The 18230-nt window shown below is 41.3% G+C and overlaps 1 protein-coding gene across 1 annotated transcript in view; it reads left to right on the forward strand.

Moving 5' to 3' along the window:
* The first annotated feature begins 541 nt into the window (after positions 1 to 541).
* The window catches only part of LOC140493641 (uncharacterized), a 41117-nt gene continuing 23428 nt past the window's right edge, over positions 542 to 18230 (forward strand). Inside the window, exons 1-6 of the mRNA XM_072592307.1 lie at positions 542 to 598; positions 947 to 1183; positions 7835 to 8194; positions 8739 to 8920; positions 10320 to 10449; positions 16307 to 16538. Of these exons, the coding sequence (XP_072448408.1) occupies positions 974 to 1183; positions 7835 to 8194; positions 8739 to 8920; positions 10320 to 10449; positions 16307 to 16538 (1114 nt within the window). The 5' untranslated portion in view covers positions 542 to 598; positions 947 to 973. The remainder of the gene's footprint in view (positions 599 to 946; positions 1184 to 7834; positions 8195 to 8738; positions 8921 to 10319; positions 10450 to 16306; positions 16539 to 18230) is intronic.

Here is an 18230-nt window from a genome sequence, read left to right on the forward strand (position 1 = left end):
GAACCCAGACGAGAACACAGAGTCTTTGCTTTATACCTGGTAACTGTGTCCATGGCGCACATACACAGCATATACCATATCACAAATAAAGGTAGCAGTTGTGCATCCTTGGTCAGAATTGGACATTTAATTACAACTGAAGACAGAAACAAGTTGCCAATTCGTACTCTATGTTGATGCAACTACGACCAATTCTGCACAAACTACACAGGGGGCAGTGTATGCTTGTCAATGTATAAAAATACATATAAGAATCTGCTAGAGCAGTCCAACTGAATGATGGTGACTTGTTTCCAAGCTGCTATCATGGTAAATCCAACGATAAACACTAAATCCTATGTTTTTGTTTTACTGTTGGTCTGCTGAGCAGCGAGTTCTGGAAGCTCTTAGTGTGTAACTGCGACAGAACAACTTCCATATGGAAAAAAAACTTGAGTGTGGACGCGTCATAACAACAGTGTGAGGGAACCTAGCAACCCCGTTTGGAATCGAGCAACCCAGTCTGTCAAGGAACCTAGCAACTGGCAAGAGAATACAAACAGTCCGGTTTGGAAACCGGGGACGTGCGGGACTGGTAGCAGCGAGCCAGCAGATCCCGGTGAGTACTGATCTGTGGATACAGACCCGGCCACTTCCAGTGGACAACATAGCCCCGTGCAAGTTTTGATTTCTAAATTAAAAGGAACGTTTAATGGAACACAGCTTTCAATCACTAAGTTAGCAGTTGTGTTTCACGCTGCTCCAATGATCTAACCTTGGTAAAGTTTATCTTACAAATACATGGCAATCTCACGAGCCCTGGTCTATTGAGGCGAACATGAAATGAGGCAAAAGCAGCCTCTTTGAACCTTTAGATGTCTCCCGGCCGGACACGTTCCAAGCGCCGTGAAGTTAACGCAGCCTTCTGATCCGTGCTGATCCGAGTTTGTTTGTATTTTTGGGGAAGGTACACCGATCTCTGGGAACCGCGACCATGCCTGTGGTTTACCCCTTCCTGCAGTTCCGGGGATTTCCCACGTTGTTCGGAGATATACGGGATACAAATGTCACCTTTGTTATTGACACTTCGGAAAGTATGCAGGCCCACCTCAGTGCAGTCAAACATCACCTTGTGGAAACGCTTCTGGCTATGGCTTACAGCTCAAGCTACAGGCGCTTTAACATCGTGGAATTTTCAAATAAGGTATAATTTACTTGTACAGTTAAGAACAATGTATAACTTTAAAATATATTTTGTATTTTGTGTGTGAAGAAAGGGAAAACATGAGAGTTTCATTTAGGGAGTTTAAGGTTGCTTGGAGGCCTTTAATTCACATGTATTTTGATGAGATTTAAGACTGAGGTGAACAGTTCACTGGGTTAAGGAGGCGAAGTAAAGAAACCGATGCTGTTTCTTAGTAGCAGGGGTGCAAAGAGAAAGGTGGAATATTCTAGAAAGACAGTCAGTCAGTGTTTTGTATCCCAGAGAGTGAAGGACTGCTGGACACTGGATTTTGGGAACCCATGTAGTTGTTCTGACAATAATATAAAAATGAGTTTAGTTTGCAGTTGCTCTGAGTGTCTCAGGGAGATACACCAGATCAAGGAAAAAAAGCATCATTGCACAAAAATTTGCTAATGGAAATCAGCTGCAGCTGTACCAACCTGAATCTCTGTCCAGTTTTAATGTTGAGATAGTAGGAACCATTCACTGAGGTTAGGGTGACTAAATATATTAGATGGACAAAAAGGGTAGTGCAGCTTTGAATCCTTTTCTGAAGTCGGTAATTCAATTTTTCAAACCGCATGTTTTGACTTGTGCAATGTTGTTCATTTTTTACTTATTTAATAAACATTTTATCCTTTGTATTTAACTGACCTCCACAGTTAAAAAAATAGGACATTCAGATTCAATTTCTCAATGATATCTGACTTGCTCAGTATTAACATAAGCTGGAAAAAGAACAATACTAAGAAGAATTGATGCTAGCAAAAAAAACATAGCTTAAAAGTTACCAAATGTAACTTAGTTTTGTAATTGTCACCGGGTGGAGCATTAAAGAGGGAATTATTGGAGCCTATAACAAAGGCTATATAATTATTATGGGCGACTTTAATCTTCATCAACATTGGGGCAATCTCATTGGTAAACTCCCTTCAGAATCTCAACCTTTTCCCTTCCTATGTCGTTGGTTCCAATGTGGACAATGACCTCTTTCTGGCCCCTCTCTCCCTTGAGAACATTTTGCACCCTTTCTAAAACATCCTTGATCCTGGCACCAGGGAAGTAATACACCATTCTGATTTTTCACTGCTGGCGAGGTGAGGATAGTCTAAAAGTTGAGTTTATAAGATGTTTTGATAATCATTTCTCTTCGTGGTACTTCGTGTAACTGACTAGGGATAAAACTATCTTAGATCTAGTACTGTGTAAGGAGGCAGGATTAATTGGGAATGCATTAGTGAAAGATCCACTGCAAAATGGTGATCACAAAACCATAGAGTTTCATATTAAGATCTTCAATGACATATTCCAATCAGAAACAAGATCTCAAACTTAAACAATTGTATAAGAGGAGAATGGGCTAAGGTTGATTGAATAACCTTTAGTAGAGTGATATGTGCTTCTTGTCAGATGTGGGAGCTTAAGGAGTGTTTACGGGTTACTGTGGATTATATCTGCAATAAATGCTGTTAACTGTGAGTCCTATCAGATCGAATGGATTGATTGGAGAGACAGTTAGAGGAAATGAGGAACTTGCAATAGCAACAGTATGTGATGGATGGCAGTTATAGGAAGGGGGGAAAGTTTCAGATACAGTCACATAGATGGGTTAACTCCAGGAAAGGTAAGAGAGGTAGGCAGTTAGTGCAGGAGTCTTCTGTGGCTATTCCCACTTCAAACAAGTATGCTGTTTTGGAAAATGTAGGGGGTGATCGATTCACAGGGGAACATAGCACGAACAGCTAAGTTTCCGGTATCGAGACTGGCTCTACTGCAACGAGGTGTATGTCAGGTTCCAAGACATTGATTGTGTTAGGGGACTCTCTAGTCCGAGGTACAGACAGACGTTTCTGTGGCCAGCAGTGAAAAATCAGAATGGTGTATTACTTCCCTGGTGCCAGGATCAAGGATGTTTTAGAAAGGGTGTAACATGTTCTCAAGGGAGAAAGGGGCCAGAAAGAGGTCATTGTCCACATTGGAACCAACGTCATAGGAAGGTAAAAGGTTGAGATTCTGAAGGGAGTTTACAGAGAGTTAGGCAGGAATTTTAAAAGGAGGTCCTTGAGAGTAGTAATAATTGGATTACTCCCAGTGCTACGAGCTAGTGAGGGCAGGAATAGGAGGATAGAGAAGATGAATGCATGGCTGAGGAGCTGGTGTATGGGAGAAGAAATTCGCATTTTTGGATCATTGGAATCTCTTTTGGGGTAGAAGTGACCTGTACAAGAAGGATGGATTGCATCCAAATTGGAAATGGACTAATTTACTGGCAGGGAGATTTGCTAGAACTGCTCGGGGGGATTTAAGGTAGTAAGGTGGGAGGGTGGGATCCAGGGAGATAGTGAGGAAAGAGATCAATCTGAGACTGTTACAGATGAGAAAAGAAGTGAGTCAAACAGTCAGGGCAGGCAGGGACAAGGTAGGACTAATAAATTAAACTGCGTTTATTTCAATGCAAGGGGCCAAACAGGGAAGGCAGATGAACTCAGGACTTGGTTAGGAACATGGGACTGGGATATCATAGTAATTACGGAAACATGGCTCAGGGATGGACAGGACTGGCAGCTTAATGCTCCAGGATAATAATGCTACAACAAGGATAGAAAGGGAGGTAAGAGAGGAGGGGGAGTGGCATTTTTGATAAGGGATAGCATTACAGCTGTACTGAGGGAGGATATTCCCAGAAATACATCCAGGGAAGTTATTTGGGTGGAACTGAAAAATAAGAAAGTGATGATCTCCTGATTGGGATTGTATTATAGACCCCCCAATAGTCAGCAGGAAATTGAGAAACAAATTTATAATGAGATCTCAGCTATCTGTAAGAATAATAGGGTGGTTATGGTAGGGGATTTTAACTTTCCAAAGTATATTCTTGATAGGGTGAAAGGAAAGGCTGGTAGGTATAGGTAATGCTGGATGACTAAAGAAGTTGAGGGTTTAGTTGAGAAAAAGAAGGAAGCGCATATCAGGTATAGACAGAATAGATCGAATAAATCCTTAGAAGAATATAAAGGCAGTAGGAATATACTTAAGAGGGAAACCAGGAGGGCAAAAAGGGGACATGAGATAGCTTTGGCAAATAGAATTAAGGAGAAGTCAAGGGACTTTTACAAATACATTAAGGACAAAACAGTAACCAGGGAGAGAACAGGGCTCCTCAAAGATCAGCAAGACGGTCTTTGTGTGAAGCCGCAGAAAATGGGGGAGATACTAAACAAGTATTTTACTGGGGAAAAGGATATGGAAGATATAGACTGTAGGGAAATAGATGGTGACATCTTGAAAAATGTCCATATTACAGAGGAGGAAGTGCTGGATGTCTTGAAATGCATAAAAGTGGATAGGTTCCCAGGACCTGACCAGATGTAGCCTAGAACTCTGTGGGAAGCAAGGGAAGTGATTGCTGGGCCTCTTGCTGATATATTTGTATCATCGATAGTCACAGGTGAGGTGCCAGAAGACTGGAGATTGGCTAATGTGGTGCCACTGTTTAAGAAAGGTGGTAAGGTGGTAAGGACAAGCCAGGGAACTATAGACCCGTGAGCCTGACATTGCTGGTGGGCAAGTTGTTGGAGGGAATCCTGAGGGACAGGATGTACATGTATTTGGAAAAGCAAGGACTGATTAGGGATAGTCAACATGACTTTGTGCATGGGAAATCATGTCTCACAAACTTGATTGAGTTTTTTTGAAGAAGTTACAAAGAGGATTGATGAGGGCAGAGAGGTAGATGTGTATGGACTTCAGTAAGGCGTTCGACAAGTTCCCCATGGGAGACTGGTTAGCAAGATTAGATCTCATGGAATACAGGGAGAACTAGCCATTTGGATACAGGACTGGCGCAAAGGCAGAAGACAGAGGGTGGTGGTGGAAGGTTGTTTTTCAGACTGGAGGCCTGTGACCAGTGGAGTGCCACAAGGATCGGTGCTGGGTCTATTATGTTTCGTCAATTATATAAATGATTTGGATGTGAGCATAAGAGGTATAGTTAGTAAGTTTGCAGATGACACCAAAATTGGAGGAGTAGTGGACAGTGAAGAAGGTTACCTCAGATTACAACAGGATCTTGATCAGATGGGCCAATGGGCTGAGAAGTGGCAGATGGAGTTTAATTCAGATAAATGCGATGTGCTGCATTTTGGGAAAGCAAATCTTAGCAGGACTTATATACTTAATGATAAGGTCCTAGGGAGTGTTGCTGAACAAAGAGACCTTGGAGTACAGGTTCATAGCTCCTTGAAAGTAGAGTGACAAGTACATAGGATAGTGAAGAAGGCATTTGGTATGCCTTCCTTTATTGGTCAGAGTATTGAATACAGGAGTTGGGAGGTCATGTTGCAGCTGTACAGCGCACTGGTTAGGCCACTGTTGGAATATTGCATGCAATTCTGGTCTCCTTCTTATCAGAAAGATGTTGTGAAACTTGAAAGGGTTCAGAAGAGATTTACAAGGATGTTGCCAGGGTTGGAGTATTTCATAGAGTCATAGAGATGTACAGCATGGAAACAGACCCTTTGGTCCAACTTGTCCATGCTGACCAGATATCCCAACCCAATCTAGTCCCACCTGGCAGTAACTGTGCATGTTCTCTCTCTCTCTCTCTCCTGCAATGACCTCACCATGTGCTTTCTTTGTCTGTTTTCTCCCTTTTAAAACTGCTGTTGTTTTGACTTTTTTTCCCCAAAGTTCCAAAACAATGCAACAGCATATGAAACAATAATTGCTGCTCCTGGAATTCAAGGAAATCACCTCCAGCACCTAAAATCCCTCAACAAAGGAGCAGCTGTTACAGCCAGAAATTTTTCCCTTCCTCCATCTTGGATTACCCAGAATTCTCAGCTATAGGGAGAGGCTGAACAGGCTGGGGCTGTTTTCCCTGCAGCATCGGGGGCTAAGGGGTGACCTTATAGAGGTTTATAAAATTACGAGGGACATGGATAGGATAAGTAGAGAAAGTCTTTTCTCTGTGGTGGGTGTGTCCAGAACTAGAGGGCACAGGTTTTGGGTGAGAGGGGAAAGATATAAAAGAGACCTAAGGGGCAACCTTTTCACACAGAGGGTGGTAGTAGTGGACAGACAGTGTATGGAATGAACTGCCAGAGGAAATGTTGGGGGCTAGTACAATTGCAACATTTAAAAGGCATTTATGGGTTGGGTGCTGGCAGGTGGGTCTATGGGTCTTGATTGGGTTGGGATATCTGGTTGGACCGAAGGGTCTGTTTCCATGTTTACATCTCTATGACTCTAAGTACACTTAAAGATATGGCAGTAAATAAGCAATGGCAAACTTTTAAAGGAACACTTTAAAATGTTCAACAAAATACATTCCACCATAAAACAAAACAACTCATCCATTATGCAGGAAGTTAAGATTGCGATTAGAATAAAAGAAAAAGTTTATATTGTAAAGAAAAATGGAGGATTGTGTATATTTTAGTAACCAGAAAGTGGCCACCAAAAGTAGATAAAAAAAAACAACAAAAAAAAGAAAAATGTAGATGAATAGTCAGAAATTTAAAAGCTGGTTTTAAGAGCTTTAATGAGTATATAAAAATGAAAAGTGTGGATAAAATAAACAAGGGGAGAACACAGTGAGTCTTCAGAAAGGAACTGACAGTTTAAATGAATGGGTAACAGTATGGCAGAAGTTATTTACTTCACTTGTAGGAATAGAAAAACACATTTTTAAAAGGTGTTAAACTTGTAAATCCTGAGGTTCAGAGAGATATAGATGTGCTCTTACAAGGAACATGTAGAGTTAGCATGTAGGAAGGCAAATTGTACATTAACCTTTGTTGTAAGTTGATTGGAACACCAGAATAAAAAAAAACTTGCTGTCGTTTATGTAGGATTTTGGTATGACCTCAACTGGTACTCTTTATGCAGTTTCAATCTTTATTTTTAAGAAAAGATATGCTTACATTGGGGATGGTACTGTGAAAGTTCACTAAATTTCCTGAGATGAAAGGGTTATCCTATGATGACACATGCATAATTAGAACTTTTTCTGTGGCGTTTAGAAGAATGTGAAACGCTGAAGGGGCTTGACAGGGTAGGTGCCATGACATGGTTTTGGTTTGTTAGTGAATATAAAACTTGGCAGCAGTCTCACGATAAGGTGACAATCATTTAAGATCAAGATGAGGAGAAAATACTTCACTCAAAATGTTGTGAATCTTTGGAATTCCCTACCCTAGAAGGTTGTTCATGCTTCATTTTTGAATGCACTTAAGATTTGTAAAGACAGATTTTTGGTCTCTTTGGAAAGCACAAGGTATGGGGGTAGTTGGGAAAGTGGAGCAAAAGCCCAAGATCAACTGCAATCATATTGAATGGGAGGCTCATTGAGGCATCTGGTCTTCTCCTGCTCATACTTTCTGACTTTTTGTACATTGTGTAGCCTTACATCAATGTGTGGTTAATGCAGCCTTATTATTATCAATGGTTACAGCAGTGTTATTACTACATATGGTATAAATGGCTTGAGCCCACCCTAAAAATTAACTATACATTATTTTTGCAAAATTAGCATAATAATTGCAGTTTGGATAAAATGCCAATCATTCATTTACTAATTGTTGTTCTGAAATATATTGTCACTGATAAACATTTCCTGTTTTCATACAGGTAACCAAATGGTGTGACCGTCTAGTAGCATGCTCTTCTCAGACGGTCTACAATGCAATACAGTGGGTTCAATCCCTCCACTGTACACAGGGCAGGAATCTCCTTGGTGCATTAACTGCTGCATTTCATGATCCAATATGTAACGCCATTTACCTCGTGACAAATGGCTTACCTGACAATCCATTAAAGGATGTTTTTCACGTGGTACCTTATATATCACATGGGCGTCCAGTGCACATTTTCTATTTATCAGATAAATGGATAGACAGTGAATGTCGAGAGATTCTGCAGAGAATTGGTGGACTTACCCAAGGCAGTGCTCACCTCATTCGACTCAACACCTCTGGAGATATCAAACAGGTAACTTATGGAGAGCAAATGTGCAACACTGAAAGAAAATGATGCACGAGCACTATAAATTATTTGTCTTCAGAAAGGCAAAAACTCATCACAGAAACATCATGTCACAATAGTTAATCTATTCTTTCTTGTGGATGTTTTTAATGAAAAGTAGATATTAGAAGCAAAATGAATAGGTTAAATGAATACCAAAACAAAACAGTGAAAGGGATTGAAATAGCCAAAAACAGGACAGCACTGTAGAAACTCAGCAGGTCTGGCAGCATCTGTGGAAAGAAAGTAGAGTTAATGTTTCAAGACCAATGACCCTTCGTAAAAGGGTACTAATGAGTATTCAACTTTGGCACTTTGAGTCTATGATTATTCTCTTTCACCAGGAGCATGTGTACACATGTGTGAGAAGAAATAAACAAACCACTTTGCTCAACCACAAACCGAACAAGTTACTTTGACTTAGTCCACTTTCTGGGAAAGTGTGCTAAATAGCAGCATGAAAAAGCTTTGTATTTTTGAAGATTCTAATTATTTGTTTATTGTTACCTAGGTAATTCCTATTTATCCAGCAGACCTCACAACCTCTGGGCCCTTGTACTCTGACATAAAGTATTGCACTGTGAAAAGAACACTGGATAACAACCCTCACCCTGGCTCATGGGTAACAGGTTCTGATTTAAAAGCCTTTCAAACACATTCAGTCTGTGTGTGCAACCCTCAGGTGACTACTTGGTTAGTCTTGCTGTTTTTTCTTCAAAAATTATGAATGCCTCTAGTTTTTTTTTAGAACTGACTAAAGTATTAATTCCTTTCATTCAATTTTGCACATATCTTGCAATGCTGCATATCAAATTCAATACATAAACATGTTTGTTTTAAATCAGTTAACAATTTCTGGTACATACTATTAAAATATACTCCAAACTGAATAAGTTATGTAATCAAATAATTGGCTGTTTTCTAAAAATGATAGTATGAATTTGTGTCTATAATGTTATATTTATCTACATCTTTATAGATACCAATCTATAATCTGTTTTGTGAACTGTCTTGCAGGTAAAGCAATTAGTTGGAGAGTTCAATCTAATATCAATATTGAAACAGTTCATTTACGAGACAGGAAAGCCTCAAGGGAAAACATTTTGAGCTAAAATATAACTTTCAAGTGTGAGTTTTAATATTAAGACTCAGCTGTTAAGCATGCTTTGTTAGCTGGAGACATTGTTTGGGGAAATTGTTTGCAGGTTGAATAGACTTAGCTAAATAAACCAAATTATTGTGGATGTCGGAGATCTGAAACAACACAGCAAATTCTGGAGAAGCTCATCAGTCCTGGCAACATCTATGGGAAGAGGAACATTTTGAGTCCAATATGGCCTCTCCTGAATTCAGACTTTATAGTTCATTCTTTTATTCATCATGAAGACTAAGTATATAGTTGAACTTATTTAATCTTTAGAAGCACAATTATTTTCTGCTTCACTGAAATTCTAAATGAGCCTGCAATTATAAAGTGTTTGATGATGTCACATGATTCTGTGATAAATCCTATTATTAAATAATTAGAAGGTTTGATGAGAGTGTTGACTTTCAAATTGGAACTAATGAATCTCAATACATTCTCCCATTGATTCCCCATTTTTGTTATCATAAATTATAATCCCTTCCCTCATTCTAAATTGCGCCAGATGCCCTCCTCATTGTGCTCATGTTCTTATTTGTATTGGGCCTTGGGCAACTATCTGTTTGGAGTTTCCTATGTCGGCATGGGTTTCTTCCTGGTGCCCTGGTTTCCTCCCACAGTCCAAAGATGTGCAGGTTAGGTCAATTGGCCATGTTAAATTGTCCCATAATGTCTAGGATTGTGCAGGCGAGGTGGGTAACTATGGTAAATATGGGATTACATTGATAGGGTGGGATGCTGTTCGGACAGTTTGCATGGACGCAATGGGCCAAATGGCCTCTATCTGCACTGTAGGGATTCTCTGATTCTATGTATTATTACCTTAAAAAAAGCTGTTTACATAATGCAATTAGTTAATGCTTCCTGCTTTCCACAAAGCAAAATTTAAACACTGTTTGCATTTATCAAGATTAATATAGGATAGCGCACTAACAATTTTCTCAATAGTATCTGCAAATATATTGATCCATGGGCCAGACCTCTTGCATCAAGTCAATTAATCCTTGGAGCCTCTGTTCTAGCAAGGCGAGAACCTGATGGATTCTATTACCGTGGCACAATCAAACAAGAAGTGGAGGTAAATTGCATTATTTATTGACGTGGGAGTAAGGTTTATTTTAGTTTGTCACATTTTGTGCAAAGCTATTTGTTCAACCATATATTTTAAATTGTACCAATTTAATAATAACTACCCAAACCGTCCCAATTTGTTTGGTATCAGCTTTTACTTGTTCACGGGCATTATTGACTAAGCCAGCATTTATTGCCCATCCCTATTTGTCGAGAGGGCAGTTAAGAGTCAACCATATTGTTGTGGGTTTGGAGTCACACGTAGGCCAGACCAGGTAAGGACTGGAGATTACCTCCTCTAAAGGGTATTAGTGAACCAAATGGGTTTTTCTTTTTCCAACAATCTACATGGTTGTCATTAGGTCAGTTCTTTATTCCAGATTTTATTGAATTCAAATTTCACCATTTGTTATGGTGGGATTCATGGGATTGCTAGTCCTAAATTATTACCACTACTGTACCACTTCCAAACCGATACTGATTTCAACATTTGAGTGTGATCTCTGGAAAATCTGGCACTGTTTTTGGTGAAGCACATGGCAGTAATTAGTTGTGCTCTTTAGTGAAAATGATTGAGCTGTACAAAGCTGTGTGCATGTTTAGGAAGGATGGTTATTCTGTGGAGGAGAGTGAAAAGTGAATCAATAGCTGTCCTTTTTACTTTCATGTACTATTCTGACTCAAGCAGGGACAGTATTAAACCCAGCATCGCTACCTGTATATCATGGTTAGGTAAGACCAATTTTGTAAATGAATATTTTTCAATAAAATGTAATTATGAAATGAAAGTAACTGCATCAATATTGATGCAAGTATAATAAATAAGATAGTTCTCTTATGGGAAATGTATACAGTATGTGCAGCAGGAAGTATTGCTTATTTATTGGTTATATCTATCAAAAATGTTTCAGCATTCAAATAAATTGCTGAGTTGGCTTTTCTTAGCTAGTGAATTCTGCACAGTGAGGCCATGATGCATCAGTCTGCACTATGATATACAATGAGGCCATGAGGTATTGGTCTATACTGTTATTAGAGTTGAAACATGTGGTGCTGGAAAAACACAGCAGGCCAGGCAGTATCCGAGGAGCAGGAGAATTGATGTTTCGGGCATGAGCCCTTCTTCAGGAATGAGGCTGGTGTGCCAAGCAGGCTGAGATAAAAGGTAGGGGGGAGGGGATTTGGGGGAGGGGCGCTGGGAATATGATAGGTGGAAGGAGGTGAGGGTGAGGGTGATAGGCCGGAGAGGGGGTGGGGGAGGAGAGGTCAGGAAGAAGATTGCAGGTCAAGAGAGTGGAGCTGAATCTGAGGGTTGGGACTGAGATAAGGTGGGGGGAGGGGAAATGAGGAAGCTGGAGAAATCTACATTCATCCCTTGTGGTTGGAGGGTTCCTAGGCAGAAGATGAGGCGCTCATCCTCCAGGCGTCATATGGCCAGGGTCTGGTGATGGAGAAGGCCAAGGACCTGCATGTCATTGGCGGAGTGGGAGGAGGAGCTAAAGTGTTCAGCCACGGGGTGGTTGGGTTGGTTGGTGAGGGTGTCCCAGAGGTGTTCCCTGAAATGTTCCACAATTAGGCGGCCTGTTTCCCCAATGTAGAGGAGACCACATTGGGTGCAGCGGATACAGTAAATGATGTGTGTGGAGGTGCAGGTGAATTTGCGACGGATATAGAAAGATCCATTGGAGGGAGGTGAGGGGGGAGGTGTGAGTGCAAGTTTTGCACTTCTTGCAGTTGCAGGGGAAGGTGCCGGGAGTGGAGGTTGGGTTGGTGGGGGGTGTGGACCTGACGAGGGAGTCACGGAGGGAGTGATCTCTCCTGAATGCTGATAGGGGAGGGGAGGGAAATATATCCCTGGTGGTGGGGTCTGTCTGGAGGTGGCGGAAATGGCGGAGGATGATACGATGTATCCGGAGATTGGTGGGGTGGAAGGTGAGGACCAGTGGGGTTCTGTCCTGGTGGCAATTGGAGGGGCGGGGTTCAAGGGCGGAGATGCGGGAAGTGGAGGAGATGTGGTGGAGAGTGTCGTCGACCACGTCGGAGGGGAAATTGCGGTCTTTGAAGAAGGAGGCCATTTGGGTTGTTCGGTAATGGAATTGTCCTCCTGGGAGCAGATGAGGCGGAGGCGCATTAGGGAGACAGGCCGCCTTCTTGCGGAGGTGGAGGAATTGGGAATATGGGATGGTGTTTTTACAGGGGGCAGGGTGGGAGGAGGTGTAATCTAGGTAGCTGTGGGAGTCTACCGAACAACTCAAATGGCTTTCTTCTTCAAAGACCGCAATTTCCCCTCTGACGTGGTTGACAATGCTCTCCACCACATCTCCTCCACTTCCCGCACCTCCGCCCTTGAACCCCGCCCCTCCAATCCGCACCAGTACAGAACCCCACTGGTCCTCACCTTCCGCCCCACCAATCTCCGGATACATCGTATCATCCTCCGCCATTTCCGCCACCTCCAGACAGACCCCACCACCAGGGATATATTTCCCTCTCCACCCCTATCAGCATTCAGGAGAGACCACTCCCTCCGCGACTCCCTCGTCAGGTCCACACCCCCCACCAACCCAACCTCCACTCCCGGCACCTTCCCCTGCAACCACAAGAAGTGCAAAACTTGCACCCACACCTCCCCCCTCACCTCCCTCCAAGGCCGCAATGGATCCTTCTATATCCATCGCAAATTCACCTGCACATCCACACACATCATTTACTGTATCCACTGCACCCAATGTGGTCTCCTCTACATTGGGGAGACAGGCCGCCTAATTGTGGAACATTTCAGGGAACACCTCTGGGACACCCGCATCAACCAATCCAACCACCCCGTGGCTGAACACTTTAGCTCTCCCTCCCACTCGGCCAATGACATGCAGGTCCTTGGCCTCCTCCATCGCCAGACCATGGCAACACGACGCCTGGAGGAAGAGTGCCTCATCTTCCGCCTAGGAACCCTCCAACCACATGGGATGAATGTAGATTTCTCCAGCTTCCTCATTTTCCCTCCCCCCACCCTTATCTCAGTCCCAAGCCTCGGATTCAGCTCCGCCCTCTTGACCTGCAATCTTCTTCCCAACCTCTCTGCCCCCACCCCCTCTCCGGCCTATCACCCTCACCTCCTTCCACCTATTGTATTCCCAGCACCCCTCCCCCAAATTCCCTCCCCCCTACCTTTTATCTCTGCCCGCTTGGCACACCAGCCTCATTCATGAAAAAGGGCTTATGTCCGAAACGTCATTCTCCTGCTCCTCAGATGCTGCCTGGCCTGCTGTTTTTTTCCAGCACCACATTTTTCAACTCTAGCACTCCAGCATCTGCAGTCCTCACTTTCTCCTATACTGTTATTACGCTAGCAGCCCTGAACAAAGAAGATCAGAAAGTAAATGATCCTGACTATCATTCAGTGACTCTTGCAGAAAAACATTTGTGTGAATGTTGACTGAGAAGAGGAATGGGTTGAAGTGTAACTTCCTTCATGTCAGAATTCCCTGCTCAGGTGATACTATAAGAGCATGGCTTCAGTGAGGCTGTTGGCACTGATAGTCTCAAGTGAATAGTATAATAACTGAGGGAAGGATGGTTTTTCTGAGGAGGAGGGTTTGGGTATGTTTTACAAGTTTATTGGTTGAAGTAGCTATCATTGTCACTTGTATCTTTCTGACCCAAGTTACCATAGCACTTGAGAGAAGGAGACAACATTTGTAGAACAAAGGAAGTTGTGTAGAAATCCTGGACTTATCCAAATTACTTCATGGTGGAGTATACTAATGTACTCATCTGCAGTAAACCAGTTTATCTATTATTCCTCAACTTCTAACCTGTATTAATTTATGATTAAGCAATGCCTTAAATTTAGAGGTGTCATCTTTGTTTTCAAATCCCTCCAGGACTTAACTCCTCCATACCTCTATAATCTTCTCTAGATCTACTTCTACTGATGTATTTGCAGTTCCCCAACACTGACCTCTTGTTTATCTCCAGTTTTAGCTGCTCGAACATTGGTGGCTATGCCTTCAGTTGTCAAACTCCTAAGCTCTGCAATACCTGGTATACATCTCTTTGCCTCTCTCCTCTTTTAAGGCACTGCTTAAATCCTAACTCTATGAACAAGCTTTTGATCATCTACCTCAATACCTCCTTATGTCAACAGGAATAGTGCCAGAAGACTGGAGGATAGCAAACGTTGCCCCCTTCTTCAAGAAGGGGAGGATGGGACCACACTGGTAATTATAGACCAGTGAGCCTTACTTTGGTTGTGGGTAAAATTTTGGAAAGGATTATAAGAGATAGGGTTTATAATCATCTAGAAAGGAATAATTTGATTAAGGATAGTCAACATGGTTTTGTGAAGGGTAGGTTGTGCATCACAAACTTTATTGAGTTCTTTGAGAAGGTGACCAAATAGGTGGATAAGTGTAACACAGTTGATGTAGTGTATATGGATTTCAGTAAAGCGTTTGATAAGGTTCCCCACAGTAGGCTATTGCAGAAAACACAGAGGCATGAGACTGACGATGATTTAGTGGTTTGGATCAGAAATTGGCTAGCTGTAAGAAGACAGAGGGTGGTGGTTGACGGGAAATGTTCATCCTGGAGTTCAATTACTAGTGGTGCACCACAAGGATCTTTTTTGAGGCCACTGCTGTTTGTCATTTTTTATAAATGACCTGGATAAGGGCATAGAAGGATAGGTTAGTAAATTTGCGGATGACACTGAGGTTGGTGGAGTTGTGGATAGGGCGGAAGGATTTTGTAGGTTACAGAGGGAAATAGATAAGCTGCAGAGCTGGGCTGAGAGGTGGAAAATGGAGGTTAACGTGGAAAAATGTGAGGTGATTCACTTTGGAAGGAGCAACAGGAACACAGAGTACTGGGCTAGTGGTAAGATTCTTGGTAGTGTGGATGAGCAGAGAGATCTTAGTGTCCATGTGCATAGATCCCTGAAAGTTGCCACCCAGGTTGATAGGGTTTTTAAGAAGGCATACAGTATGTTAGCTTTTATTGGTAGAGGGATTGAGTTTTGGATCCACGAGGTCATATTGTAGCTGTACAAAACTCTGGGTGCGGCCACATTTGGAGTATTGTATACAGTTCTGGTTAGTGCATTATAAGAAGGATGTGGAAGCATTGGAAAGGGTGTAGAGGAGATTTACAAGGATGTTGCCTGTAAGGAGGGAAGGTCTTATGAGGAAAGGCTGAGGGACTTGAGGCTGTTTTCATTAGAGAGAAGAAGATTAAGAGGTGACTTAATAGAGGCATATAAGATGATCACAGGATTAGATAGGGTAAAACAGTGAGAGCGTTTTTCCTCAGATGGTAATGGCTAGCATGAGGGGAGATAGCTTTAAATTGAGGGGTAACAGATGTTAGAGGTAAGTTCTTTATCAGAGAGTAGTAAGAGCATGGAATGCCTTGCCTGAAATGGTAGTGACTCGCAATCATTAAGGGCATTTAAATGATCATTGAATAAACATATGGATGATTTTGGAATAGTGTAGGTTAGATGGACTTTAGATTGGTTTCACAACATCGAAGACCAAAGGCCTGTACTGCGCTGTAATGTTTATGTTCTGTTTTCTATGTTATGTGGTTTAGGGTCAAATTTTGTTTGATAAATGCCTTTGAGGTATTTTCCAAGATAAATATATGTATATATCAACACACACTAAATACTGATGTAGTTACAGTCTATTTGCATAGGTATACTTTACAGTACATACACTGTAGGCTCGCGACAACAAAGGACAAGGTATTAGCCCGTTCAAGACCATCCACTTACACAGAGTAAAAATCAGACCCAAACTGTAAATTATAAAGAGGAAATGAAAAAGAGGTACTGCAAAATATATTCCTCCTTTTGTTGCCAGGTAGGGAAAGGATTGTTCCTGGTTGAGTTTGACAAACCTATGAAAGATCCAACTGAAAAGTGCCAAGTCTCTATGCAGAAGACTGCATTGCATGATATAATTCTGTACAATGAGGCCATGAGGCATTCTGTGGTCTCGGGTGATAAAGTATTAGCACCTTGGGAATCAGATGGAAGCAGATATGGTCCTGGAACAGTGTCATTTGGCATTGAGACTAGAGACCCGCTACAAGGTATGAACTTCAAATTAAATATATATTTGTATATTTGTATATTTATGTAGTTTCTTTTTGATTAGATGTCATTGGATTTTTTTTTCATTTGAATTCAAACGTTGCAAACTAGAAGCCCATTTAGATGGCTAATGGGCTAATAGCAGATTGACAACCTGTCTTACGTAACATTCTCAGTGCCACTGTGATTAAAACATCTGGAAGAGTATTGCTTAAGCCACTGCTGTCAAATAAATGTATAATACTTGATAAGAAAAACATAAGTATATTTGTACAAGAAATTCATTCATTCCTTTCCTATGTCAAAAATCACACAACACCAGGTTATAGCCCAACAGGTGTATTTGAAAGCACTAGCTTTCAAAGTGCTGCTTCTTGTGGAGAATAACTTCTCAAGAAGCAGCACTTTGAAAGCTAGTGCTTCTAAATTAACCTGTTGGACTATAACCTGGTGTTGTGTGATTTTTAAGTTTGTCGAACACTGGCACCTCCAAGTCTTTCCTATGTCAAAATAACATATGTAGCTGTCTGGCAGTGGGCAAAGAAATGGCAGTGTATTTGCTAATACAAAATAACTACTCCAAGCTGGAATGCTTTGAAACAAGCATTCTTGTGGATTTTGAAATTTTCTGGATTATAAAATGATGTTAGAAAGTCTAACAACAAGCATACAAATTGGAAAATACTGTGGATATTAATGCTTGTTTGAAACATATAACAGTGATGAAGCATCAGAAAGCAGTAATAAAATTTATTTGCTCAACTAAAAATCATCTCCCAAGTATTCATGCCATTTCTTGATTTCATAGAGGTGTAGGGATAGACACACAATAGGGCTCACAAAGATTTTTTAGTAAAGTATTCTTATCCAATTTCTTTATGATCTCCAACTTATCCAAAATTATAAGTGTAACATGTTACATTTTGCTGCACATTTCTCAGATTCTAAGATAGAGATTTTAAAATGCAAACTCTACCTTGCAAACGCTTGAGTCTGATAAGAAACCTACTGTAAAAGAAGAGGTGGGGATGTTTTAGAGATTTTGAGAGAGAGAGAGAAAAGAAGAGAAGCACAGAGAGAGTCAGAGAGAGAGAAAGAGATAATGAGAAAAAAACCAAGATAGGAAGAGAAATTGTGAAATGAACTTATAGAAAGGAAAGACATAGGGAGAATGAGCCAACTGACAGAGAGACAAAGAAGAAGTCATGAGGGAAACTGAAAAAATGGGACAGAACAAGATAAAGAAGTGGGCAGCAAGAGAAAGAGAAAATTTAGAGAGGGAAATTGAGTGGCATTGTAACCTTGCGATATGTTTCCCTCACTACACAGTAACCATGTCCCCTCATCAGCCACCATTTTCTAACTTTAGTCCAAAGATCAGGTGAGCCCATGCTTTGTAGATTTGTTGCAGTGCCTGAATAGTTGATTAACTGGATCTGCCTAAACTAATTCTGGACAGATGGTGATTTTGGACTTCTGGACTGGGTAACCCCTTGAAAGACTAACTTCAAAAAGAATTTGGAACTGACAGTTGATATGAGCAAAAGGGGTTGTTTCCAACCTTCAGATAGCTTCATTGTTTTCCAGTGTGCTTTAAAAAATATCAGACTTTGTTTACAAAGAATGTTAATTGTCAGTGAAATTGACAGTTGTTGGGAGTGGGAACTGACTGGAGAGCTGTGACTGGAATA

Source organism: Chiloscyllium punctatum, chromosome 22 (assembly GCF_047496795.1).
Source record: "Chiloscyllium punctatum isolate Juve2018m chromosome 22, sChiPun1.3, whole genome shotgun sequence".
NCBI lineage: Eukaryota > Metazoa > Chordata > Chondrichthyes > Orectolobiformes > Hemiscylliidae > Chiloscyllium > Chiloscyllium punctatum.